This window comes from Malaclemys terrapin, chromosome 2 (genome assembly GCF_027887155.1).
Source record: "Malaclemys terrapin pileata isolate rMalTer1 chromosome 2, rMalTer1.hap1, whole genome shotgun sequence".
Lineage (NCBI taxonomy): Eukaryota > Metazoa > Chordata > Testudines > Emydidae > Malaclemys > Malaclemys terrapin.
In genome coordinates this window covers 252,557,341-252,585,260 of record NC_071506.1, presented here as the reverse complement: position 1 = coordinate 252,585,260, position 27,920 = coordinate 252,557,341, and the positions used below count along the sequence as shown (strand labels likewise).

The window sequence follows — 27,920 nt, the reverse complement described above, 5'->3', positions numbered from 1 at the left end:
CAAGGTCCCCTCAGCATCTCAGGACACATACTGAAGGGTTTTGTGTAAAATAAAAATGATAAATCAATATTGAATAGATGAGAAGTTTAGAGTATAACCATGTTCTACTGCTAATGTTCCTCTCTTGTCATGTGTAGCCTTTTTTCCACCTTATTATATTTCAGTAGTATTCATTTACTTGATTAGTAAATAACACTGAATCACTATTTCAGTCTTTGTTTTGTTTTTGTTTTACTTTAGCCCACAATCACATTAGTGCTATAACAAATTTCCTCTTCGTTAAAGCCAGTTGGAATTTTGCTTCTGTAAAAACAGAGGATCAGCTACAGTATTAAGGAACTAGCTCACGTTGGGTGCAGTGAGGAGCTATACCACTCTGAAGGAATTTGGGACTGGATGACTGAGTGCTGTTCCCATCATTAGAGCTGGTTGGGAATTTTTAGACAAATCACTTCTTTTGTTGAAAAATGCCGATTTGTCAAAACTGAAACTGCATGAGACAGGGTCATGATCAATTAATTTTGCCATTTGAAAAAATGTTTTTTTAAAAAAAAATTTTTTTTAATTGTCAACATTAAATGAAAATTTCTGGTTTGAGACAACTTTTCATTTAGAAAATTAAGCCAATTAGACTGAAAATGTTAAAAAATGAAAAAAGGTCAAAATAGAAAGTGTTGCAAAATTATTGACCTGAAACATTTTGATCAACTCAAAATGGGGAAACATTTTTTTTCTGTTTGTGGATATTTTCAACTTTTCATCCTGAGTTGAGAAGGGGGGGGGGATTTTAAACTCTGCTATTCATAGGATGGGAAAATTGTTTCCCATCCAGCTCTGCTCTGACAAACCCATCCAGCTCTGAGAACCAGTGTGGAAATGGTACAGGGCCATAGCCTCGCCTCATTCCAGACCCTTCCCTTTAGGCTGCTCTTTAGGCCCATTTGTGGGGTTCAGAAAAATGAAGAGGGTTCTTGTACCCTTACTCCTTCAATCTCTACACACCCAAGCACAGGCCCTGACGGATTAGCCCCTATAAACAGCAAAGTGAGAAGTCCTCTTTTCTCTGAATTTTTCTCATTTTAGTTTTTGTATTTTGTAAGTGACAGGCTGTAAGGATGTGGTTCTGGCGGGACCCAACTGAGAGAGTCAATTCAGGACAAATTACTTAAAACAGGGCAGTTACTGTCCAAGGCTGGGGTTTTTCCACCTCTAAGGCAAGGCAAACCAAACCAGCCAGGCAAAGAGGACTTTGGTCTCACCCCACTGGCTAACCACAAGTCACACAAGCAATTCCCTTAGACACTCCAGTTTTCCAGCATCACCACCAGTGCCACTTGTTATGGGGACAAATGGTTATGAAAACCAATACCCCAGTAAAAGGAAAAAAAAAAGTTCTCTTAATCCTAAAGTATCAAGCCCCAGACCCAGCTCAATATACAAATCCAATCTTACCCACCAATCAAGCTGTTGCCAATCCTTTAGAATCTAAAGGTTTATTCATAAAAGGAAAAAGATATAGATGAGAGTTAGAGTTGGTTAAATGGAATCAATTACATACAGTAATGGCAAAGTTCTTGGTTCAGGCTTGCAGCAGTGATAGAATAAACTGCAGGTTCAAATCAAGTCTCTGGAATACATCCACAGCTGGAATGGGTCATTCAGTCCTTTGTTCAGAGCTTCAGTTTGTAGCAAAGTCCCTCCAGAGGTAAGAAGCAGGACTGAAGACAAGATGGAGATGAGGCATCAGCCTTTTATAGTCTTTTCCAGGTGTAAGAACACCTCTTTGTTCTTACTGTGGAAAATTACAGCAAAGTGGAGTCTGGAGTCACATGGGCAAGTTCCTGCATACTTTGCTGAGTTACAAGGCATATTTGCCTTCTCTCAATGGGTCAATTGTATAGCTGATGGTCCTTAATGGGCCATCAAGCAGGCTAGGCAGAGCTAACACCAACTTGTCTGGGATGTCTCCCAGAAGCATAGCATAAGTTTGAAATACAGACAGTATAGAGCCAATATTCATAACTTCAACTACAAAATTGATACACAAATATAGACAGCATAATCATAATCAGCAAACCATAACCTTGTCTTAGACACCTCATTTGACCCCCTTTATAGAAGATTTGGTTGCAACAGGACCATGGTTGCAACAATGATCCATATGGTCCCAGATTATATCAATAACGTCACACAGGCTATTTGGTGTGATGAAATTTAGATAGGAACTTTTGTGTGTGTGCGTGGCTCGAAAGATGGCCAGAAGACAATAAATAATGGGTAATGAGAAATGGCAGTGTTTTTATGTTTAGAGGAGGTACTCTGAAGTACCATAGGGATTGGAAACCTCTTATTAGTGCTCTGGACAAGACAGTAAAAAGCATATGCATGATATTCCCAGATGATCCTATTTTGGGGAGGAGTTGTAAACCTCAATTAGAACATAGAAATTAGTCAGAAGGTAGCTAGTGAGATTAGAAACATGGGCTGGAAATAACAAAATGAGACTCCACTTGGAACAAAATAAGTATTTTACTCCAAATGTATTAAATCTGAAACATAGATATTCAATGGGATGAAGCAAAGCAATCTAGGAAGCAACATGCTGAAAGAGGCCTAAGTGTAAGAGTGGGCACAAATTAGACATGACTTTGCAATGTGATAGGTCTGCAGAGAAAGATCAGTGCAGTTTTGATGATACATAGACAAATGCATCATGTCATATAGCAGAGATTCTTTGTGGCTTTAGTCTGACTCCACCTGGCATACTGCATTCAGATTTAAGCACTACTTTGCCAGAAAAAGTTTAATAGACTGGAGGAAGTTCAAAGAAGTCCAGATATTGTGTGGGCTTAAGGGCATGGTGGATTGATTTAAATAAAAACTATTTGAATCACCAAACAGGCAACCAGGATTTAAATAATCAATTTTAATTGTGTTTTGCATTTGTGCTTTTTAGTTATTTTCCTAAAGAAAATTTGACTCATTGGTTGGTAACCATTCAAACATGATGATTTGCAACTAAATATAGCCTGTGCACTAAATTTCAGTTGAATGATCTAATTGTTTTTTTCATCTGACATCTATGATTCTCTGAATTTTTGATGCTTAAGACTTAGTGCAATGTTAATTTGAGATTCTAAATCCAGAGAAGTCAGAAAATTCAGAAGTGAAATTCCTATGGTAACCATAACTCCATGCCTTTCTGTATGCATTATTATTATACGTTTATATTCTGCTGTGCAATGTCACTATTTGTCAAGTATTTGTATTAAAGTATGAGTTAGCCATGTATGAGAAATATCTTTATCTTCAAGGTTTGTATAATAAATTATCAGATTTTTGTACTGAAATGGAATTTTCCTAACCAGTGGATGATATATAGATACTGATGCATGACTGTTGTTTTTTCATGGTTATGCAATTCCATGCACCCAGATTGATTCTGGATGTCTGAATTGCCTACTTACTACATGGTAGTTCCCAATAGCCATACTGAATACTTACTCTTGTATTCTGACATCAATTATCAGCTAATCAGAACACAGATTTACATAACTGTGTACAATTGGGTCACAATAGCGAGTCTTTGAAGATGCAGTTCTCTTTCTGATTGGCTACTGTAATCCCTGTGCTCTGAATGGCTCTTGTGTTCAGACTTACCGAACTGTTTGCCAGCAATGAATATGCTGCTCTAGCTTCTTCCTTTTGGCTGAAGCCAAAAATACCAATATGCAAAGGAAATAGTGCTGTGAAATTGCTGAAAGGGATTTTTTTTTTTTTTTTTAAGTTTAAAAGTCCAGTCTTTCATTAATCGCCCTCCTCCTGGGTATGTTTTTCTCCTTTTCCTTTTCTTTAACCCTGAAGCCAGAAAGGCTCTGTTCCCCATAATAGCTGTTGTATATTTGTGTTTTATTTGGAAGAATCCCACCCGTTCTAGTTTGGAAACACAATGTAAAATTTTATTATAGTTATTCTGGTGAGATAGGCCTAATATGTGCTAGAAGTGGTTCTCTTACTTCTTAGGTTCCCATACTTGACTTGACCTCCAGTAATGTAGGTCTTTCCAAAAGGTGCTTCTCTTGCACTTGGTGCCAAAACACCTGACCTGTAAGTACTGAAACAGAAAGCAGCATTTTGCTGCTTCAAACCATAGCAATATATCTTTCTTATCCAGATTGTTTGTTTTATATTCCATCCATCTCCAAGGGTTCAAAATTTCTCAGGAAGCTATTTGAAATAATTTTTTATGTTGTGTAGCGTTGAAGAGGTTGTTGGGGGTTTCATGCCATACCGGAAGGATCATAAAAGGGGTATTGAAAGATTTAATCCAGATTGCTTCTTTCTGTTCCTATGGATTGATTGTGGTGTGAAATTAAAACCTGCACAAATTTCCTAGATAGCTTTTGTTCTTCTTTGAGTGCTTGCTCATGTCCATTCCATTGTACGTGTGTGTGCTCGCCACATGCACTGGTGCTAGAAGGTTTTTCCCTTAGTGGTATCCATAGGGGACCAGCTCTGGTGCCTGCACTCGTATAAGGGGTGCCGCCGTCTCCCCCGAAGCCCTCAGTTCCTTCTTACTGCCAGTGTTGGTGCTGGAACATTTCCTTGCCTTCACAAGCTTTCCTATCTCTGCTGTGCCGAGTAGTGAATTTGTTGTATATAGTTAGTTAGTAGTTCCTTAAGTGTTAAGTTAGAAATAGTTAGTCCCATATGGGATTTAGTCTTGGGATGGGGCATGCCCCAGTCCCCAGGCTTCAAATGTTGTGACTGTTGCAAAAAACTTATGCCAGACAGTGATCCCCAGTGAAGTGTTTAGGGGAAAACTCACGTGAGCGACAAGTGTCACATTTGCAAGAGCCGAGGACCAAGATGGAGCGGGACATCTCACTCTTGAGGGCTCCTTGTGGAGTTGGCCCTCGCACCACCTGCGGGGCTGACAAGATTGGACTCTGCTCCAAGCACCGCGGCCTCGGTGTGGAGCGTGCCACCGGCACCTATCTCGAACCGGCATCGATCCACATCCCCGATACTGGCTAAAAAGCAAAGAAAGGCCTGGAGGGGACGTTCTCCTACGTCCCATAAAGGGAAGGAGAGAACCAGAGGAGAGCAAAGACACGCGTAGGGCAGCTCTTCCCCTCCAAACGGTGGCCAGGCTCCAACTCCCATTGAGCTGTTGAGCCCACTTCAAGACCCCATCGCCACCCCAGGAAGTGGCAGAGGCACTTGTCACCTGGTGGTGCCATACACACTAGAGGCCTTTCAGACCACTAAGGACATACTGTCCCTTCCACTGCCACCAAGGTGACCACTGAGGTGCCCTATTCGAGGGGTAAACCTGCCCTTGCACCCTTCTGGTGGTCTCCCTCAGTGTGGCACCGCTCCCAGCCACAGGGGGTGCTCTGCCAGTGCTTACCTGAACAGTGCCACCAGCCCCCGGATGTGGGTCTGCTTACTTGCCAGAGTTCCCAGCATCTGTCCCGGACTCTAGACAGCGTTCCTCGGAGTTCAGGCGTCAATCACTGGTGGTCTGGCGCAGACCTGCAGAGGCGCAGCACCAGTTCCCAGAGTCCCAGTGCCGGGAGCATCCGAGGCATTCTCCCAGTCCACAGCACTGTTCCAAAGGGTCGAGATGCCAGTACCTGGAGCCCCATCACCAGTCTCCGGATCGCTGGTACGGATCACCGCGGGCACATTGTTGGTCTCTGAGACAGTGATCTTCTCACTCCCATTCCCGCTCCCGGTCTACGAAGCGACACCGCTCTCTAAGCATGAGGCATTGATTGCCGGGGTACTGTCGCCAATCCGCCAAACGCTGCCACCAGTCACTAGAGTCATGGCATCGAGAGCCATTGCCCTGATAAAGGGCCTCAAAGGAGGTCTGCGGAGAGAGCCAACAGGATTGGCGTAGACAGGCAGCCTCAGTACCGTCCTGGTGCCCCAGACAAGTCTCTCCCACCTTGGGCTAGGACAGCAAGAAGGAAAATGTGCCCACAGGTGAAGGCTGCCCACTAGAGCCATCAGCATTCCCCTCTGGTGACCCAGAGGGGACCTTTGCCCCAGGCACTCCCCATTCGATGTGCTAAGTGCAACAGCCCCCTCCAAGATGGCATTGCCGGTACACGAGGGAGTGATGAAAATTACTAAGGCCCTGTGGCAGACATGCTCCTCTCTGCCTCCCATCTCTAAGCAGGCGGAAAGAAAATACTACATCCCCACTAAGGGGTTCGAGTATCTTTATACCCACTCTGCCACAAGCTTACTGGTTATGTCCGCAGCCAGTGAACACAATAGACAGGGCCAACCGGTATCGACGCCTAAGAACAAGGACACAAAGAGGCTCAATCTCTTTGGTAGAAAGATTTATTCAACGTCCAGCCTCCAGCTGAGAGTGGCCAATCATCAGGCCTTACTTGGCCGTTATGACTTTAATATCTGGCAGTCCATGGCCAACTTTGTGGACTCGCTGCCAAAGGCCCAGGAATGAATTCCTGGCTATCCTCAATGAGGGCAGAGCTGTGGCCAGGGCAGCCCTCCAAGCGGCCTCGGATGTGGCAGGTTCTGCGACCTGGACGATGGTTTCAGCCATTTCTATGAGGTGTGTGTCCTGGTTGCAGTCGTCGGGCTTGTTGGTGGAGGTTCAGCAATCCATCCAGGACCTCCCATTCGATGGCCTGGCACTATTTTCAGAACAGACAGACAGTAAATTACATGGCCTGAAAAACTCTAGGGCTACCTTGCGCTTGCTGGGCCTTTACGTGCCGGGGCCCGCAAGGAAGCAGTTTAAGCCACAACAGCCCCAAAGGTTCAGGATCCAGCCTCAATCAGAGCCCTTCTGCAAGAAGAGCCAGGACTATAAGTGCCAGCAGAGTCATCAGCCGGCCCCCTCAACTCACTCAAGCTCTGCCTTCAACCAATCAGGTAATAAGCAGGCATTTTAAGGGCGCGCTCGAGGGCGACCTTCCAGCAGGGGGATATATCCTCCAGTTTATTTCTATCCCCTGCTCCCACCTTCCCTCCCCGTCCCTCTTCAGGGGACGCATCTGCTCACTCATGAGGTGCAGGGTCCTTCTGCGTGTGGGAGCCATGGAGGAATTCCTTCTTCACTTGAGGGGGAAAGGGTTTTACTCCTGCTATTTTTTGATCCCAAAAGCCAAGGGAGGTCTTTGCCCCATCCTCGATCTGCGGAGCCTCAACAAGTATCTCAAGAAGTTGAAGTTCTGCATAGTCTCCCTGGCCTCCATCAGTTCTTCCCTGGATCCAAGAAACTGGTACACGGCCATCGACCTGAAAGATGCTTACTTCCACATATCAATATTTCACGGACACCGACAGTTCCTATGTTTCATAGTTGGGACCATGCACTACCAATTCACAGTGCTCCTTTTTGGCCTAGCAACAGTGCCAAGAGTGCATGTCGGTGGTGGCGGCCTACCCCAGATGTTGGGGTATCCAGATCTACTCGTACCTCAACGACTGGCTCTTCAAGGGCCGCTCCAGGGTCCAGGTCCAGCACAGCGTTGAGACATTGAGAGTCACTTGTCAAGCTCTTGGCCTGTTGATAAACAAACAAAAATCAATGTTGATCCAGGTCCAACAGATAGAGTTTATCGGAGCAGTACTCTACTCTACGTGAGCCAGAGCATTCCTGCCAGAGGCCAGGTTCAGAGAAACGTCAGATGTGATTGCCAGCGTCACTGCCCACCCACTCACCACTGCCCAGGTCTATCAGATTATTGGGGCATATGGGAACATGCAAGTACGTTATCCAACATGCGAGAGTCAGACTACGCCCCCTCCAGATGTGGCTGGAGTCGGTGTACTCCCTGGCCAGAAATCACCTAGACAAGGTCATCATGATTCTGCTGTGAGTACTTACCTCCCTGTAGTGGTGGTCTGACCTGATTCTGGTGTTGGAAGGTGTGCCGTTTGCGAGCCCGCGACCCACAGTCTCCCTGATTTCAGATGCGGCTGACCTTGGTTGGGGAGCGCATCTCGGTACACTGCGAACTCAAGGGTTATGGTCTCGAGAGGAGCTCACACTTTATATAAACATCAGGGAGCTCAGAGCCATCCATCTGGCTTGCGGAGTCTTGTCTTCCCCAACGGTCCGGTCTGATAGTCCAGGTGTTGACGGACAACGCGGCCTCCATGTTCTGTGTCAACAGACGGGGGGGGAGCTTTTTCGTTGACTCTGTGCCAGGAGGCCCTCTGTCTGTGGGATTCTGCATTCAGCATGCAATCACCCTGGAAGCCTCGCACCTCCCTGGTGTCCAGAACATGCTGGCAGATCGCCTCAGTAGGTCCTTCTTCTCTCACCACGAGTAGTCCCTTCACTCGGAGGTCATCAGAATGCTCTTCCGGAAGTGGGGAGCTCCCCGAGTGGACCTGTTTGCCACCAGACAGAACAAAAACTGTCATCAGTCTGCTCTCTCCAAGGCAGAGGCTCACTTTCGATGCCTTTCTCCTGTCTTGGTCAGGAGACCTGATGTATGCCTTCCTGCCAATTCCGCTCATCAGCAAAGTCCTCTCAAAAATCAAGAGGGACAATGCACAGGTCATTATGATTGCCCCAGCATGGCCTCACCAGCATTGGTTCAGCATGCTCATGGACCTGCAAGTAACAATCCTGTGGCCATTTCCCAGCCACCCAGACCTACTCTCTCAGGATCACAGTTGGCTCCAGCACCCGAACCTCGCCTCTCTCCACCTCACAGCTTGGAACCTGTGTGGCTGAATCAAGAGGAACAAACCTGCTCTAGTCAGGTACAGCAGGTTTTCTTGGAGAGCAGAAAGCCCTCCACCAGAGCAACTTACCTGGCAAAGCAGAAGCATTTCTCCTCATGGGCATCGGAGTGCAGTATCCCCCCGACCCAATCGTCTCTGCAGTCCATCTTGGATTACCTGCTTCACTTAAGGCACCAGGGCCTCACCTTCTCTTTGATCAAGGTGCACCTGGCAGCCATATCGGCCTTCCATCCTCACATCCAGGTAGATCGTTATTCTTGCATGAGATGTCGATCAGGTTCCCGAAAGGCCTTAAAAGACTCTTCCCTCTGATCTGGTACCCAGTTCCCCAATGGGACCTAAATCTGGTCCTTTCCAGGCTCACAGGTCCACCCTTTGAGCCTATGGCTTCTTGTTCCCTTTCCCACTTGTCGTGAAAGGTTGCATTCCTTGTAGCTATTACCTCAGCGAGACGTGTCTCCGAGATTAAAGCCCTCACTTCGGAGTCCCCATACATGGTATTCTACAAGGACAAGGTCCAGCTGCAACCCCATCCAGCCTTTCTCCCAAAGGTGGTGTTGCACTTCCATGTCAACCAGGATATCTTCCTCCCAGTGTTCTGTCCAAAGCCGCACACCACCAATGAGGAGAGGTGGCTGCACACTCTAGATGTCAGGCACGCCCTGGCTTTCTACTTGGAGCACACCAAGCCCTTCCGCAGATTGACCCAGCTCTTTATCGCGATAGATAACAGGACAAAGGGTCATCCGGTGTCCTCTCAGAGGATTTCGAATTGGATCACCACCTGCATCCATACTTGTTATGAGTTGGCGCAGGCTGTGCCTCCACCGATAGTGAAGGCTCACTCGACTAAGGCGCAGGCGTCTTCGGTTGCCTTCCTGGCACATGTCCCTCTCCAGGACATCTGTAGGGCCACAATGTGGTCTTCAGTACACACGTTCATGATGCATTACACCATCACTCAGTAGGCCAGAGATGATGCTGGCTTCTGCAGAGCTGTGTTGCAATTAACACATCCATGAACTCCTACCCGCTTCTGGTGGTACTGCTTGGGAGTCATCTACAATGGAATGGACATGAGCAAGCATTCAAAGAAGAAAAGAGGGTTACCTTTTGTAACTGTTGTTCTTCAAGATCTGTTGCTCATGTCCATTCTGTGACCTGCCCTCCTTCCTCTCTGTCAGAGTACCGGCAAGAAGGAACTGAGGGAGGGGGGAGCCGATGGCATGCCTTATTCTGGTGCATATGCGCACCACTCCGGAGAACACCAGAGCCGGTCCCCAACGGATATCACTGAGGGGAAAAACTTCCAGCACCAGTGCATGTGGCAAGTGCACATACCTAAAATGGAATGGACATGAGCCACACATCTCAAAGAACAACAGTTACGAAAGGTAACCGTCTTTTTTCTGTAATCAAATCCTTAGTAGTGTGCAGATAGGACTCCAAAATAGCTTCATTGTTTTCCTTTAATTTTCTGGTGAGCAGTTTGTTATTAAATTTTCCAAGAAAAGTTGTATAGTGTATCTCAAGGCTTTGTCAGCTTTTTCAACCAGAAGAGTGATTAAATTTCCACTTACAATTCTAGTTCACTTCAGATATTTTCAGTGTCTTTGCCTTATATAGCTGTTTCAACCTGTTCACTGGATTTTTAAGGGCTAATCTATTTTGCTCTAGGCCAAATAGTTTATTATATGTTTTTGATGTTTTTTTCATATAAAGAACTTACAGAAAAAATACATTCTATATCTTTTCCATTTTGTGTTTAGTATTAAAAAAATTCCTTAGGAAGCATTTTTTTTTCTTTTTTTACTTTTACATTGTTCTTTAAGAAAAAAGCACTGAACTTTTATATTTAAAAATATAAGGGGTACAATCCTCTCCCCACTGTGTCCCTGTTTCTCTGGGTAAGGGGGCTGGAGCAGCATAAAGGGGATCTAAAAGCCCCCAATCCAGCTGCGGAGAATTTTCCCAGCTAAGGAACTGCAAAGACAGCTGTAAGACTGTTTTCTGAGGGCCCCTTTTGCATGTCCTGAGGTAGGGGTGAGAAGGCTGTGTTGTGGGTGGGACTGCAGCATGTATCACTGTGGAGTGTTCAGAAAACATTGTGACCCTTAAGGTAGTCCAGGAAGGCTGCTGTAATTTAGATAGGCACCTAGACAGTCTGAATTATGCCAGCCTAAAATCAGAGGGTGCAAAAGTGGGTTGAAGCTAACGTAGCTCCTCTCCACCTGGACTGCAAGAAATACCTCTCTTTGAGGTGCACCACAGACTCTCACACAAGGCATATAATGTTAAGTGGAATATATCCATATTGTTGATGGTGAAGAAATGCAGATAAGGGCTGTGTTCCACTAATTTATAACAAAGTCTCTCTAGTAAACTCCAGCTGAGGATATCAGATGAGTATCCTGCAATCTTTGTACCCAGTACTTTTGAAAAACAGGACACCTATACAGGTGTTTAATTATGGACTTAGAAACCGAACTGGAAGCACTGATTTCTAAAATAAATTATGGTCATTTGATTTTAACAATTGTGAAAACTATTATTTCCTTTTTTTAAAAAAAAAAAAAATTTTTGAAGTTGATAAAATATAAGAAAAATGTTCAAAAGTTGCACATTTTGTAATTTTTTTCATAGCTGTACAGTTTTCTGATGTTACTAATAAATTAGTGTCACGTTAAGAAAATACTGGTTCTGCAGCTGTTTCTTAAAGTTAGCGTAACGCTCTCCCTAAAATTATGAAGTATTTGCTTAGTGCCTGTACTGACTTGGCAAAAACTATCAATTATTTTTATTTCTTTCTTTAATTGGGAAGAGCATACTTCCTCAGCAGGCCTATTTTTTGTTTTGGGGTGTGGGGTTTTTTTTTTTTTTTTACTTTAATCTGTGTTACTCATTTAAGACATCTGTGCACTTCCATCAAAAATTAATTTTCTGTCTGTTCTGATCATGTGGTCCAGTCCTATTCTACTGATATTAGTGGGTTTTGATTAGACCTGCTCGAACAATTTCCATCTAAATGATTTTCTGATTAAAAATGCAGTTTCCGCAAAAATCAAATTTTACCGTAGGATAATCAAAATGAAATGTTTTGTTTCAGGTCAGTTTGACCCGCATCAGAATATTCATTTTATTGAGTTGACCTGACACATTTCATTTGAATCCGTTAAAAAAGATTAAATTGCATTTCTCCATATGTATAGCGATTAAGAAACATGTAGACAGGGATGATGTCTGTAAAATCAGCGCATCCTTTTATTTTTCAAAATAAATTAAGTGCATTGGTTCTTAAATAGTCTACCACTCATCATGAGTAATACCTGTAGGTGCGTCCTATCTATATCCATAGTGATTCTGCAAATAAGAAAATGCACTACAGGTTTTTTATCAAGTGATGATTTTCTCTTGTTTTTATTTCCTCTTTCTTATTGTAAGAGGTGCGTGTGGCACATTAAGGGCAAAGATACTGTTCCACACCTATCAGAATAAGAGAGAACGAACAGAGGAACATCACTTCTTTGAAAAAAAAATTAAATACCCTTAGTGCAGGTTTATATTGGTGAGAGCAGAAATATAAATAATGTCACATGCAGATAGAGACAAATTGAGAAAGGAATCCTCTATTAAGGAAAAGAATGTCAGGCCAAAAGAGACAAGCTTATAGAATGATTCTGCCATGTACTAGTGCTAAGACTTAACATAAAAATATTGGTAATTGGAATTAGAGGAGCCAAAGAATCCAAAACTATTTATTTTTTTCTGTTCTAACACTTACATAATTAAATACAATTTAAAAGTATTATCTTTCTTCTTTCAGAATGATCAGTCTACACAAGATATGCAGATAATAGGAGGAGATCTTTCAAAGCTGACTGGAAAGGTTTGTTAATTTTAAATTGAAAATTAAGTAGTACGTCAACTAAGAAGCTGTTGGAAAAAGAGGTCTGATTCTATATGGAAGAACACAATCTGTAATAGCTGTACATTTGGAAATGTAACACTTTTATAGTTTAACCAATTCATTTAAATGAATGTGGTTTTATTTTATTTCTTTTTGTAAACAAGGAATGAAGTTCTGACCTGTTATATCTCTGTAACTCCATTACTTGTAATGGGATTGCAGGGGTATAACTGGGACAGAATTTAGCCCATATTTCTGAATATTTGAAGATTCTAATATTTTGTTGAATTGTAAAAAAAATTAATTGTGGGACTTGTAAGTTGCTTAACTGAATCAGATAGGATATTTTATTTCCAGTATTTGGCAATCTGAAGAGCATTCTGTATGACTGAGTTTCCTTTTCCACTATGGCTGAACATACTGATGATGAAAGAGAAATAGAGATTTGAGTCATTGAAAAGACTGTTTTGATCCAGGCATAGCTATACAAAGCAGTACTTAAAGAGGAAGGAAGAATGATTTCATTACACAGATGGTCTATGTGGAAAATAGGCAGAAAAGTAAGCTTCACTGTGAATTAACGCAATGTAATACCCATTTTGTTATTTACACTAAAAAGGCAGTTATTCTTGTATGAATTGGCATTGCATAACATCAGTTTCCTTTGTAAAAGAGATTAAAATGTGGCATTAATCCGATCATTTATTTTGTTGTACTATCTCATATTGAGAAAAGAGAGTAGAAAACACAGTTAAAATAATACACTAATATTAAGTAGATTTTGGTGCAACTAGAACTTGAATGACAAAGTACTATATTCTAAGATATTTTAATAGCAGATATGGCCTCAATTTGCACTCACAATTCCAACTGGGTGGGAACTGTTCTCCAAATCAAGCCCGAAGTGTTAGTCATGTTCTTACCAAACATTATTTCATTTAGCACTTTCTAATTAATCCAGCATTAGAGATACCGTTTTTCTGAGTGATGATTTTGTGTATGTGTGTGTCTCTCCCCTGCCCCATTATAGGTGAGGCTGATAGGTTGCCTGACCCTTCCCATTTTAAGACCCCATTTTCAATTACTTATAACTTTGTACAAATTTTAACCATTCAGGCTGAAATTGTTCATGCTGAGAGAAACTTGTGGAGTGTGGAAGTGAAATTAAAACTCAGTGAGCCCAAAGTGGGAGAAAATGATTGGCTGTGCCAGGAGATTGGAATCAGGATGAGAAGCCTGAGGAGTGGAGACTGGGACTGGGTAGGCAATGAGAATGGGACTAGGACAAGGAGCCAGGAATGGAGAAGAGACAAGACTGGGACAAGGATGAGGCAGAAGAATCTGTGTCTATAGAATACACTCCCTTCCAGAGCCACTCTCCCCTTCTCTCTCCCCCCCCCCCCCCCAAGTGGTTCCCGGCCAATGGGAGTGCGGAACCTGTGCTCGGGGCAGCATGCGGAGCCCCGTGGCCCCCTCACCTAGGAGCCGGACCTGCTGCTGGCCGCTTCCGGGGCACAGCATGGTAGGGACTAGCCGGGCAGCACCACTGATGAGTCTTTTAACGGCCTTACATTCTGTGACCCAGCAGTGGGTCGCGACCCACAGTTTGAAAACCACTGGCTTAGCCAATACTCAGGGTCTTGCAGGTTGTTTCCATTAGGAGTAGAAATTGATAATAAAATTATGTATTTTTTGATACACTGTTGTTTATTTACCGAGAATATACACGAAGTCCTGTTTCCCTGAAAGCAGTAAGAAATCTAACAATAGGAGTGAGTTTCTCTGCTTACAGTTAGAAGCCTCTTTCTAGACAGCACTCTGCCAAAAAAAAAAAAAAAAATTCCCTCTTCACTCTCTCAGGGCAATATTATCAAGTACTTTTCTTGCCTCTTTAGCTTTTCTGCTGCCTTCTCTGTCTGCTTCTGCTGGCAGACACACTGATGCAATCAAACCAATTCCCCCCCATACATGTTATCAGACTCCCAGGAAACCCCTTAGCCTTCATGGTCCAGCCACCCAAGCTTGCATGCAATTTAGTCCTTAGGCAATGATTTTCCATTGTTTCAGCTATCACTAAAGAAATGGGCATTTAATTTTTCCCTCATTTAGTGTAAGTGCAAGATGACCTTCATACCCAACAGCCTCATGCCAACCCCCAGCATACAATAATGTATATGTGAAAGGGGGCAGAATTAAAGTTGCTAGCATTAAGGTTGGCTGTGCATTTCCTAACTCTTGGGTGCTTGACTTTTCAACCTTAACAATGTTCTTTTAACATAGTTTTTTATGTGTATTATCTATAGATGATGTATCAATTTAGATATAAAAATATAACATCTTTGATATTTCTTAGAGCAGCCTTTCGTAATCCATACTTCCGTTATCTCAGTTACAAGACACTATAAACCTGAATGACCTCAGGTGACATGATTATATAAAGCTTGACATTTCTGAGGACAAAGGTTATGTGCCCTTTTTTTTTTTAAGAAGATTAAAGCAAATTTGTGTTATGTTTAGGAGACTGGAAGCTTTCAAAGACCAATTTCTCAGTGGTACATAGTGTTCAGAATATTTATCTTTGAATATATTCTGAACAGCCTACTACAGCTTTTGAGCACAATACTCCCAGTTGAATCTCTCCCATCAGATTGCACTACCTGCTGCTATACCCCTTCATACATAGATGACATGTGCTGCTGCCTGTCACACAGTTGGGGAGGGCAATAGCCTGTGAATGCTGTGCCTGCAATTGGGACTGTCTCTTATTCAGGCCATAAAATAACAGGGAGGCTGTTTGTGCCCCACCTGTTGCACAGCTGCACAAGGGCCCTAATTTAGCTTTAACGTTTATTTTTTTAAAAATGCTTATTTATTTTAGTTAGCATGTATTATGATGCAGTTTGTATTACTTCCTGTATAACCAAGTTTCTTTTGTTTTGTTTCAGAGTGCGTTAATTGTGGAGGTAAGGTGGCTAGTCCATATAATATTATACGTAGATAATAAAGTCATAATTCTGTGGTCAGCTTCTAAAATACTGTCAGTGATAATGTTCACCCTTCATGAGATGGGAGGGCAATAAAGAAAGGAAGCATTTTATTTGGGTGCTGACCCTTCCACCACCTTTGATAGGCTTACCAATGACACCATATTTGTGCTGCTCTCATTGGTTAGTGCAGGATCCAGTCTCGTGTGCCCAGCAATCTTCCTGGCTGCATCACCTGCTCTTTTTTTATTGATGGCGTCACAAATTGCTGCTTTCTTCTGCTAGTTGTTCAGTAGTTTGGGGGAGAGTAGAGGCTGTCCTAAGATCCCTGATTACGTGGCTTTGGGATGGAACTGGTAAAATGCTATGGTCCTGGATATCCCTCACAGTTTCAGTGCTGTGTATGTCTTATTCACAGACTGGTTCAGACTGTCTTTCTTTGAAGTGCCCATGCCTGATTATCAGCACTGTGTATTCTGGAGTGTTCCATCATGCCAGCACTTCAAAGGAAAGTGGCTAGCCTGAAGCAATGATATTGAGAGGGAGAGGTGGTGGAAAGTAGATATCACTGGAAGGAACTGCAAAAGCTCGGTCTGTATCTGTAGTTATCTTTAAATGTAACATACACGTTAAAGGGAGAAAAGCCACATAGGCCATATCTGTGAACACATCAGTATGTGATTGGCATACCAGCTAAATCTGCCCATGAGGGGAAGAGTTGTGAGGGTAAGCAGCATGGAAGGTGACATGGGGAAGTTAATAGTGGGCAGGATTTTGAATTTGTCAGTGTGGAAGGAAAAATCAAAAAGTAAAGAGATCCATTGGTTGTTTGAATAATAAAGCAGGACCCTTGGTATTGTGTAGCACTTGTTTCTTCAACAGTGATTTAACAGTCCACCCAACACTAGGGAACCACACATGGCCAGGCATGGCATTGCGGCTATCTCACTGTGCTAACACCCCCTGCCAACAGTCACTCCAGTGCTGTGGTGGTTTTTCTCTTAGTAGCCCATCCAGTCTGCCCTTCAGCCAGGTCACAGTCTTTGGTCCTCCCCATCCAGGGTCTCAGTTGTCCAAAACTAAAAGTCCAGAAATGAGAAATGCTTAACTATTCCTAATTCTTTTCCCTGTTTTGACAGGGTCTCTCCCAGGCCTGCCTGCCTGGAGCACTTTCCCCTGCAGACCCTTCTTGTTCCCTGCTATCTCTACAGTAACAGTGGCAGTTTCCTGAGCTTCCTCTTTTTATTGCCACTTCCTGCTCTGAGCTTCCTGCCTTTATAGGAACCTCCCTCCAGCTCTGTCCCCATCTGGGCATTATCACTATTTAACTATGGGCTAGTCTACACTACCTGCCCGGATCGGCAGGTAGAAATCAATCGCTCGGGGATCGAGTTATCGCATCTCATCTAGACGGATAAATCGATTCCCGAATCGACGCGCATATTCCCACCTCGTCAGGAGGAGTAAGCGCCGTCAACGGGGGAGCTGCGGCGGTCGATTTGCCACCATCCTCACAGCGGGGTAAGTCAAATAGGATATGTCGAATTCAGCTACGCTATTTGCGTAGCTGAATTTGCGTATCTTAAATTGACCCCCCCCCTGTGTAGACCTAGCCTATGGCTCCTTTTTACACAGGAATTACCTGATTCCTCTTAGGTGAGGCCCATTCTGTAATCAGGTTGGTTTAGCCCCACAATCTCCTAAAGGATAAAAAATTATATCTGCAGCAAATTATATTAAAATGTGGTAGCTGAGGAGTAGTGATAAGATTTTGCCATCTGAAATTGCACACCCACAGAGTTTAGTATCATCATCTGCTCGTCAAGCAATATTCAGTTACATAGCCATATACTCATGGATTAGGGAAACTCTGATACAATAGTATATGTGTCCATTCAGATGGCAGAACACACTGCCATGAATATTTATGTGCATTGCACTGTATGTCATGACTGGTTTACTGGCATGCTGGTTGGGGGGAAGCTGTAGATATGATATATTATGATTTTGGAATGGCTTTCACCTCAGTCCCACATGGCAGTCTCATAAGCAAACTAGCGAAATATGGTCTAGATGAATTTATTATAAGGAGAGTAGATAACTGGTTGAAAAACCATACTCAGAGAGCAGTTATCACTGGTTTGCTGTCAAACTGGGAGGACATATTAAGTGGGATCCGACAGGAGTCTGCCCTTGGTCTGGTAGCATTGAATATTAATGTTAATGACTTGGATAATGGAGTGGAGAGTATGCATATAAAATTTGTGTATGACACCAAACTGGGAGGAGTTGCAAGCACTTTGGGGGATGGAATTAGAATTCAAAACAACTTTGACAAATTGGAGAATTGATCTGAAATCAACATGATGAAATTCAATAAAGTACAAAGTATTTAATTTAGGAATGAAAATTAAAATAAATAGATATGAAATGGGGAATAACTGGCTATCTGGTAGCAATGCAGAAAAGGATCTGGGTGTTATAGTTGATCACAAATTGCCTGTGAACCAACAATGTGATGCAGTTGTGAAAAAAGGTTCTTATTTTAGGATGTCTTATCAGGAGTGTCATATGTAAAACAGGGAAGGTAACTGTCCCACTGTACTTGGCACTGGTGATGCCTCAGCTGGAGTACTATGTCCAATTCTGGGCACCACAGTTTAAAAAAGATGTGAACAAATTGGAGAGAATCCAGAAGAGAGAAAAAAAATGATAAAAGGTTTAGAAAAGCTGAGCTATGAGGAAGGGTAAAAAAAAAAATAGGCATGTTTAGTCTTACGAAAAAAAGACTAACAGGGAACCTGATAATAGTCTTCAAATATATTAAGGGTTGTTATAAAGAGGATGGTGATTCATTGTTATCCATATCCACTGAAGATAGGGCAAGACATAAAGGTCTTCATCTCTAGCATGGGAGTTTTAGGTTAGATATTAGGAAAAACTTTCTAACTATAAAGGTAGTTAAAACTCTGGAATAGGCTTCCAAGGGAGGTTGTGGAATCTCCATCTTTGGACGTTTTTAAGAACAGATTATACCAACACCTTCAGACAAGATCTAGGTGTAGGTATTTTTGGTCCTGCCTTAGAGCAAGGAGCTGGGCTAGATGACCTCTTGAGGTCCCTTCCAACCCTACATTTCTATGATTACATGACAAAATGCTTCTTAGGGCTAAATTCTATCCTTGGATGCACAAGTGCTGAGATACTATGATCATGGGCTTGATATAAGAAATTTGATGGTTATGTATGTGCAGTGCCCACTGAAGTCAACAGAATTCCCACTAGTGCATCCAAGGGCAGAATTTAGCCCTTTACAGTAGAAAGCAGGCAATCCTCCAACCTGTTTGTATTTCTCTTAAATTGTATCCCAGTGGGGAAAGTGCCTGGTTCAAAGAATTGAACCGCTTCCCCGACCTTTTCCGGATATTACTCTCGGTACATTCGGGGAAGAAAACAAAACCATCATTTCCCCAGAAATAAAAATATGAAACCATTCTAATTTTACTCAAGTTTCCTGTTCCATGATTATTTTTTCCTTAGTATATTTTTCATGTTTTGCAAAGGATATTATTGGAACTGGAAGGACTATGAAGGCTCTGCTTAATAACATAGAAAAATACAAGCCAAAGATGATTAAGGTAGCAAGGTGAGTAAAATATTCACAAATGTCATGTTTAACTATTAAAAGAAAATAAATGGTTACTCTAATGGTGGCACAACATGATTTCCTGTGGAGGATCAAGTCTGATTTAGTCTTGTTGCACTACACTATCTTTCTGGGAATACTACAGAGACAGCTGTCTGAGTCACTAAGGTGTGGGTGGAGAAGAGGAGAAGAAATGTTTTTGTACTGTTCTGCAGTGACCCCATTAGCCATTTCAAGGGTGGCAGTGATGGACTTTGTAGGGGAAGCATGCCTATCTCTTCTCTGCTAGGAGGACATTGATATTCTAGAGAGGTGAGGCAGAAATGGAGTGGGAATCCTTACAGTTCTGAGATATTTGGAGAAAATGAATATATTTTTAAATATAAGTTCTCCGGACAAATCCAACTTCTTATATAAAAAAATCTTTTTTTTTTTTGATAGTTTGTTGGTGAAAAGAACATCCCAACCTGATGGGTACAGACCTGACTGTAAGTGCTTGTGAGAATTTTCTTTACATCATGATCCAATAAGCTAACATAATTCTAACAGTAGAATTGGATACTATTATACCAACACTGTGCAGGGTTTCAGCTTCTGCAGTAAGTAATCTCATGGCCAGTGAGACTAGGGACTGTATAGTCATGATACAGAGTGCTGCAGTTTGGAAAGTCTGACCTCATTAGTATACCCTGGCTACTAACACCCTAAACAGTTTTTTTCAGTCTGGTGTTCCCTGCTGAAATTTTTACAAGAAAATCATTAATTTACCTATGCCAAACAAGTGCTTTCCCATCTATCTTTGGTAACAGTGTGTGGATTAGCAAGTCGTTTTCTTCCCACCCCTCATTATGCCCTTAAAAGAGCCACCAGTTTCCTTCTAAGCTGAAAGTTGTCTTTGTACCATTGTTATTTGCAAGCTATTGAGTTTGATGACAATAAGAAAACAATTTTGTTTTGTTAAAACAAATATCCTTATTTAAAGGTTAGTTTGTTTATTTGATAGACAGTGATAATTATAAGTAACCTACCAAAAAAGCACAGGGTAGATTGGGCTTCTTTTTCTGATAATTTGTCCGCCCTTTGCTGCTCTGCTGTCAGTCAGCATGCACTTCTTTGAGATGCTTATATCACACTATGAATAATAAGGTCAATCAGGGGAAAGATGATAGAGGAGGAACCAAGCTACTGCCATGATAGGCTCGTTAGAGTAAATGACACAATGATAGGCATGTTGAGCTAAAATTTGAGAGAGCTGGATCTACATGGAGAAGACCCACTAGCACTTGCTCCTGAGGAGAGGAGTGGGTGTCTGTTTATTCAGGAAGAGGAAAAGAAAGGGCGTCTGCCTGCACTGTGTAGATGGTGAAATGAGGAGATCTTGGAAAGAGGGTAGGTGAGTGTCTTGAGGGAGGGTAACGCTGTCCAAGGGAGGGTATTTGTTTGAAATTTGGGAGAGAGGGAGGCTATTGTGGGGTGAAAGGTGCTTGGAGGTCTGGCATGGACTCTGCACTAGGGAGAATGCATGTCTGCTGTGACCTGTGTTTCTAGCATAGTATCCTGGCCTGTGACCAAGTCATTCCACCCAGAGGCACTTTCTGTACATCATTTTGGTTTCTTGACTCTTTTGATGTATGGAATTTGGGACATGATATTAAGTGTCATGGGACTCACTATGGTTAAATATGTAAGTAAAATATAATCTTCAGTAAGACACTTCCCTAAGGAAAAACTTAAACATGTATTTTAACATATTGTTTAAAAAGGTATGTACATATGACAGATTTCAAGTAAAAAGTAACAAGAAGCAGATATGATTAGTACAAACCCAAAGAGTACAAAACATTTGGGGTCACTGTCTCCTTACATCATCCCTAGTGCTTGTATCAGCTCTTCCAGTTAGCTATATTTGCTCTTCCAGAGGTAGTTTATCCATAGACATTAACAGATGCAGACCCTCTAGTTTGTGTATATGTAACGTTTGTATGCCCACCTATTTGTGTGTCTTGAAGATTCTGGATTTATTTTTTAGATTGTGAGCAATTTGGAGAAGGGTCTATATCTTCCTGTGTGGGGCTGATCCTGTACTAAATGCCACACTTACAAAGAATTACACTTGCGCTTAGCTTTAAGCATGTGAATAGTCTCGTTCACTTAATGTGTCTGTTCACATATTTAAATGTAGGCATGCACTTTACTCGTTGCAGGACTGGGGTCTTAGATTGTACAGCACCTGGCACATTTTTGGTGCTATTGTAATATAATATTTGTTCCCAAAAGAGAATGCATAGACTCATATATAGGGCTATAAATTATTACCTATGGATTAGTCACTAAAAAGAATCTTTCTTTGTTTCCTCTGTAATGAAGTATAGATTGGCTTTACACATACATGCATGCTTAAGAAGCTGCAACCCAACTTGGACTGAACTTTTCTGCCTTGATTCTGGCTCCTTCCACAACTGGAACCACAGAGGGATATCCGACTTAGGGCAAGATACTAGGGGTACGAAATTGCAGTGTATTATGCCACTGATTTGACAACTGCCCCTGTGTATCACTTCCTCCCGCCTGTCGGCACAGATCATTCATGCTCCAGACCCAAGTAATCTGTGGCATGGGGCCACAACTGACCAGAGTTAAATCTCACATTAGTGATAATGATTTGTACCTGTCTAAGGGCCAAAAGATAACACAGCCAGAATTTGGCTCTGTATGTATATATTTTCTTGTTCCGAGAACTAGCACATTAAATAGCTTAATTGTTTGTTTAATGGATATTTACTTATTTTTACATTGATACTATTTATTTTTCCCCATACAGATTATGGATTTGAAATTCCAAATTTGTTTGTGGTAGGTTATGCCTTAGACTACAACGAGCACTTCAGAGATCTAAACGTAAGTGTTTTCAGTTATAAACAAGATTTTTTTTTCAGTTTGTTGGAGCCTTGAAGAGTCTGTCATTTTCCTCTCCCTTGAGGCTTTATGTCATGGCCATGGTCCTTCCAGCAGAAGAGGACCAAATAGAACTCCCTTCAGAACCTCAGACACCATTCCTAGAGGAGTCATTGTTAAGCATTGTGAGCAATTCCTTCCTACCCCTTCTCTTGAAATCTCTTCCCCCCCCCACCTCCCAAGAGCTGAATGAGTCACTTCTGCCACACTACCATCTTCTATGAGTTTGAAGAGTGAGGTCTTGTCTATACTAGGATTTTTCAGATCTGTAATTCCCAATAAGTGCAGCTCAACCAGTGGAAGCTGTAATATAGGTATGGCTCAGATAGCTTAGGTGTTCTAGTACTGTGTCTTCTATCCCTGTTCTCAGTGAATCAGTGATAAAAGAGGCCTGAGACTTGTCTAGCACTTAAACTGGTACTGCCAGTGATGGAGGTTCACCAGTTGGGAATTACAGTTCAAAAATTCTTAGTGTAAATACAGCCTGAGAGATTGGGATCATGACTCAAATCTAGGTCTCTAAAGTGCAGAGTACTAATCACTAGACCATTTAGCTGGTCAAAAATCAAATATATTTCTAATTAAAGACAATTCAATAATGTAATTAATTATACTATTGCAATCTGTGTTGTGTTGTTTCAGCACATATGTGTTATCAATGACAACGGCAAAGGAAAATACAAAGTCTGAAGTAGTAGGGTCCAAGCCTGAAGATCTGTACATTCAGTGAACTGGAAATTTGACTACAATCCTTGAAACATCTCCCTGAAAACTAATTTAGTAGACTTATGTTTCTTTCATTTCAGTATAAAAAGTGGTTTCCTCTAAGGATAGTGACTTTGGTATTCAAAATTGAGTGCTCCTCTCTAAATATGAAGTATTGGGCTTTTAATGTATTGCAGGTTTTAAATACTAAAATTACAACATACTGTGTCTTGTGACTAATAACTTATCTACCTACAGACTTGTGAATACATCTTTTCTACATTTAGTCAATCACTCTAAGTCACTTGTTATTTTTACAGTTTGTATACCTTGGAATGTCATATACAGTTGCTCAGCCATAACTATACATTGTGTTTTAAATTTGATTTTGTAATATTGCCAAAATGTATTAACCAGAAAATTCAGCATCACTTTAGTTCAAATCAAATCCAACACTAATGCTCAGTGTTAATACATACACTGTTAGGTTTCAAATGAATGTGTGTGTTTGTGTATTTCTGACCACTATTATCTGCTCCATTAGAATATTTTGAACTACAGTATACAATGAATCTTAATGATGTTCTGAAATAAACTTTTTCAGCACACTCTTGATTTGAACTTTCAAGATGAGATGATAATGGTGTGTCATATATGTATGGATGTATTCAAATGTGTTTAATATACTGAATTTTAATTGAAAGAAAACAATGGTGGTGAGGCTTCAGTTTCTAAACTGTGTCTTTTTATTTGTATGGGACATAAGTCACAGAATGGACAAAATGTTTTCAAAGGCATATTTCCATAATTAAAAATAATAAAGTACAAAAGTTTAATGTTTGCATGGTAGTTATTCCAATAAAACTTTGGTTTTCATAATATTTTTAACAAAGTTAAGACATTTCTATAGTAAATTGTCCTATATAGGAATGCAGAAATGACTGTTTAGAAGAGTTCTACTATAAAAACAGTAAACATTTATAACAAAAAATCAATATCATAAAAAACAAGTCAGCATCATAAATATTGAAGACTCTAGAGACTTTGTTTTCCTTAAACAGCATTTTTGAAATAAGTTTGTTAATTTACCAGTTGTGTTACTTTGAAAAATGTAATTATGTGCTGCATACAACTGTTCTCAATAACTTCCTGAAGGAAGCAAATGCCAAGTAAATAACTATAACAACAACAGCTTTGTTCTGAACTGTATGAGGTATATTGTTATTAGGCTCTGGTTTTCTTTAAACTAATAAAGAAACAGTAAGAACACTTATTACATTACACAGTTGTTTATGATTTTTTTCCTGCTTCAGTATTTTTGCACACCCGTTAACAGCCCTTTAAAAATTTGTATTTGGACTAGTAATCTGAACATACCCTATGTACATAAGAAAAGTTTATGCCACAGGTTATCTGGATAAAATCCAGTATGTTAATAATATGAAATAGTATAATCATAGGAATTACTGGGGGGTGGAAGGAAAATGCTTTAGCACTTCCCCCTCCCTGCCTCAACAATTTGTTTATGTTCATATGGATTCTTGTTGAAAAAGGTTTTCCTGCATTTAATATCCTTGTTCAGTTTGCAAAAGAAAAGAAACTATACCCAGCTATTCCAAGGGGGAAAGTGGTAAAGGGAGTTGCATCTTATTTTATTCTATACATTTACTAGTATTGGGATATTTGATAGCTAAGCATGGTTAGGCTCAGTTCTAGAGTTACCATATTATGTAAAATGTGTTATCTTAATTAAAAACACACTAAAACACGATTTGATAAATACTAAGGGCAAGTATTTAAGATGGAAATAATCCAGATTGTTGGAAATTGTTTTTCTATAAAAAGTCATTAATTGCAAGATCAAATTTAGTAACGTAGGAATTGTCACCTTAACAGAAGAGATTGATTCATTAGAATTTGAGAGATGTACTTCGGTTTGGTGGAGAATATATTCTGGAAAACTTGCGGAGTATGTAATGAACAAGTGCAGTTCACTTTTTTTGCTCTTATTTCTTGCTCAGTTATTGTTCTAACAATGAATTTGAAAAGAATGCAAACAAAGTTAACAGAAAAGAAGTGTGCTTTTTACTTTAACAAGACTATTCTGTCTAAGCACTGTTTTTCAGAGCTAGGAAAATCACAGACTGTACTTGCTGGTCAGAGTTTGTGTGTTTATATTAACTATATTTTATATCTTCCCATTATGGAAATCCTGCACAATTGCTGCATTTAAAAGGGTTATAAATCACTAGGTAAATTTCAATAGAACATGTAATCACTGTGGGCTAAAAGATATTGTCCCTCCTAGTTTCATACTTTAATTTTATTCCAATGAACATATCCAGACATCTCACTTGCCACTCCACACCTAACCAATGCATTGTTCTTTCTGTCTGCATAAAACAATTTCATATGAAGAATTCATTTCCAATTACTTTCTTTAATAATCTGATTCCACGATACTGCCAGTGGATGTACACCACTGACTGAACTGTTCAGTAAAGTATATTTCTTTGATGAATGCTGATTTCAGTTTCTGCACAGAAGGATTGCATTAAATGTGCACAAACTTTTAAAAAATCATTCTTATATTTCTATAGATATCTTAGTTTAATAATAATGTTTGTTCCATGTCTCACAATGTGCTTTAATTAAAGAGCCAATAAACATTTTTTCAACTGTGGTTGCACCCCATGACTCATAAGCTTGTTTTTTTTTGTTTTTTGTTTTTTTTTAATCAGTTCAACAACATCTGCTGGGTTATATAAGAAGAGAGGATGTTCTTTACAATCGGTTATTTTTCTGGACAATATGTTTCAGTATTTGGCAGACATCCATTTTTGTCTGAATTTTTCTTCTTGTACACGCCAACATTGGCACCCTTTCCCCTGCTGCTCCCCAAAAAAAGATTAACATATGCAGGTATGTTTTATGTTACATAAACTTTATCAATGGTCAGTTTTTAGACTTCATTCAGTTCATTCATGCTCAAGAATTGGTCCAGTCCCAGAAAATCTGAAAGTAATTTTCTGATGATAAAGCAACAGCAGGAAAAACCCACATCCTGTGACTAGCTTTAGAACTATATTTTTTAATTTGTGATTTCACAGTATAAAATGCAAAAATATTCCAAATATTTAGCAATTTCTGCTTAAGGGAGGATATTTAAATAATGCAAAATAGGTCTGTATCTAAAGTAATTTTTGTTTCTACACAATTTACTGCTGCATTCCTTTCTGATTCACAATTGTGCAAAGTGAGTATAAAATGTCTATTTTTTTCCAGTGCTTGCTAGTAGCTTTATCAAGATTATTGAACCTATTTTTGTATTTCCATTCAAGGAGAATTTTAACATTAAATTTCTAAAGTAATTTGAAAATTCAGACATTTGCTAGGTAGTTTCTGATCTCGCTCAACAAGTTTGTGTTGTTTATGCACAATGTAAGGCTTAACTGGGGATTTATTCATGATACTGGCCATCGTTCTACAACTGGAATTACATTAATTGAACTCAAGATACTGCACTTGTAATTTTTGCTATCATTTCTTTTGACTAAGAAGGATAAAGTGAAGCCAAGTCACTTATTCTGCATCTGTTTGCATTTTCATTTTCTCCAGATAAGATACTATGGGAGTGAAAAACTATTGTAATCAAATTTGGCAGGCACGAAGACTGTAATTGACTCCAAATACCTAGAGGACTTAATTCAGTTTTAGTTAAAAATAAGGAGAGAATATTGAAATCAAAAATATAGTAGTTTAATGAGATATAGAAAGGCTGTTGTCCAGCAGATTTTATTTTGTCATTTTTTATGACAAAGTAGTTAGCTAATTAGGTTTTTTTTATTTTTGTAATGCCACCCTCTTAGTCACTTTGTTTAAGATTCTGCCAGTGCTTCTGTTATCAACCTTTGTTGTCAGTGATTTGTTACTTGGTGCTAATAATTTAGTCTGGACTAGGTGTTGGCATACAAATTCTTAAACCTGAAGCAACTTTTTAATTATTACTATTTTAAAACAAAATTTAAAACCCTACTGGCAGTTCTGTTTATAAAAGTCTTGCAAATACTGTATAGAAATGTGAGGTTTATTAGATCAAGAACTTTTTTTTAAACAGTTGAATAATGTAACATGATATTGAAATTGGCAAGCAACTTTTGGGACCTAGTAGCTTTTTCGGTGGAACCATCCTATTCTCTTTGCAGCATTTGATTTGAAGGGTGTTATGGGAAAGTTTTCAAATGGGGAAAGTGGGAAAACCTGCAGTTGGTTTGGCTAAATGATGTGAAAACCTGACTGGTTCCTGAGAGTTCCAGATGAAACTTGTCAACTGGGGCCACGGGTGTATAAAGAAAATAAAAGTACCCTTTGAAATGAGTCACAAGAAAATGCTACATTAATGGGCAGTGACCCAACTCTCTTAACTCTTGCATGCCCAAAGCCATTGTGTCATGGGGAGAGGTGATCGTAGTGCAGAGACAGGTAATTGAGAAAGGTGGAGGCGAGTATTGCAGTGTTGAGGGCCCATATAAGTATTTTGAAAGAAAGATGGGCGTGAATGAAGGACGTGAAACAGGTAAGAAATCAGTACTAACTCCTCAGTTACTGCATTCTAGTCTGTTCATGTTTGCAGCAGAGTGAAAGCATCTGAAATCCTAGTCTTGGGAGTGCCTGTAAAGAAAGCTTTAGGGACTGGGAAGTTAAGTGATTTTCAGCCTTCTGTAAGAACACAAAGAGAGCTGAGCAGTAGTGTAGTACAGCACAGAAATGGAAAGGACCCAGGAAAGTGGGTGACTAGGATTTCAAATCTTTTTGATGAAGCAAGAGTAAAAGGGGTCTTGCAATGCGCTTGGTAAGAACATAAAAATACACCAGCACAGAAAATACATAGTTTATGGTCTTTCTATAGACTCAGAAGAGATGCTTGTTTCTATATTATAGGTAATATTTTTTTTTCTGGAAAGTTTGAAATAATACA

At 40.6% G+C, this 27,920-nt stretch overlaps 1 protein-coding gene across 1 annotated transcript in view; it reads left to right on the top strand.

Annotated features, from left to right (window-relative positions):
• Positions 1–24,223, top strand: part of PRTFDC1 (phosphoribosyl transferase domain containing 1) — a 59,701-nt gene extending 35,478 nt beyond the window's left edge. The window contains exons 4-9 of the mRNA XM_054018396.1: positions 12,569–12,631; positions 15,598–15,615; positions 19,200–19,282; positions 19,724–19,770; positions 22,104–22,180; positions 22,880–24,223. Of these exons, the coding sequence (XP_053874371.1) occupies positions 12,569–12,631; positions 15,598–15,615; positions 19,200–19,282; positions 19,724–19,770; positions 22,104–22,180; positions 22,880–22,927 (336 nt within the window). The 3' untranslated portion in view covers positions 22,928–24,223. The remainder of the gene's footprint in view (positions 1–12,568; positions 12,632–15,597; positions 15,616–19,199; positions 19,283–19,723; positions 19,771–22,103; positions 22,181–22,879) is intronic.
• Positions 24,224–27,920: the final 3,697 nt, after the last annotated feature.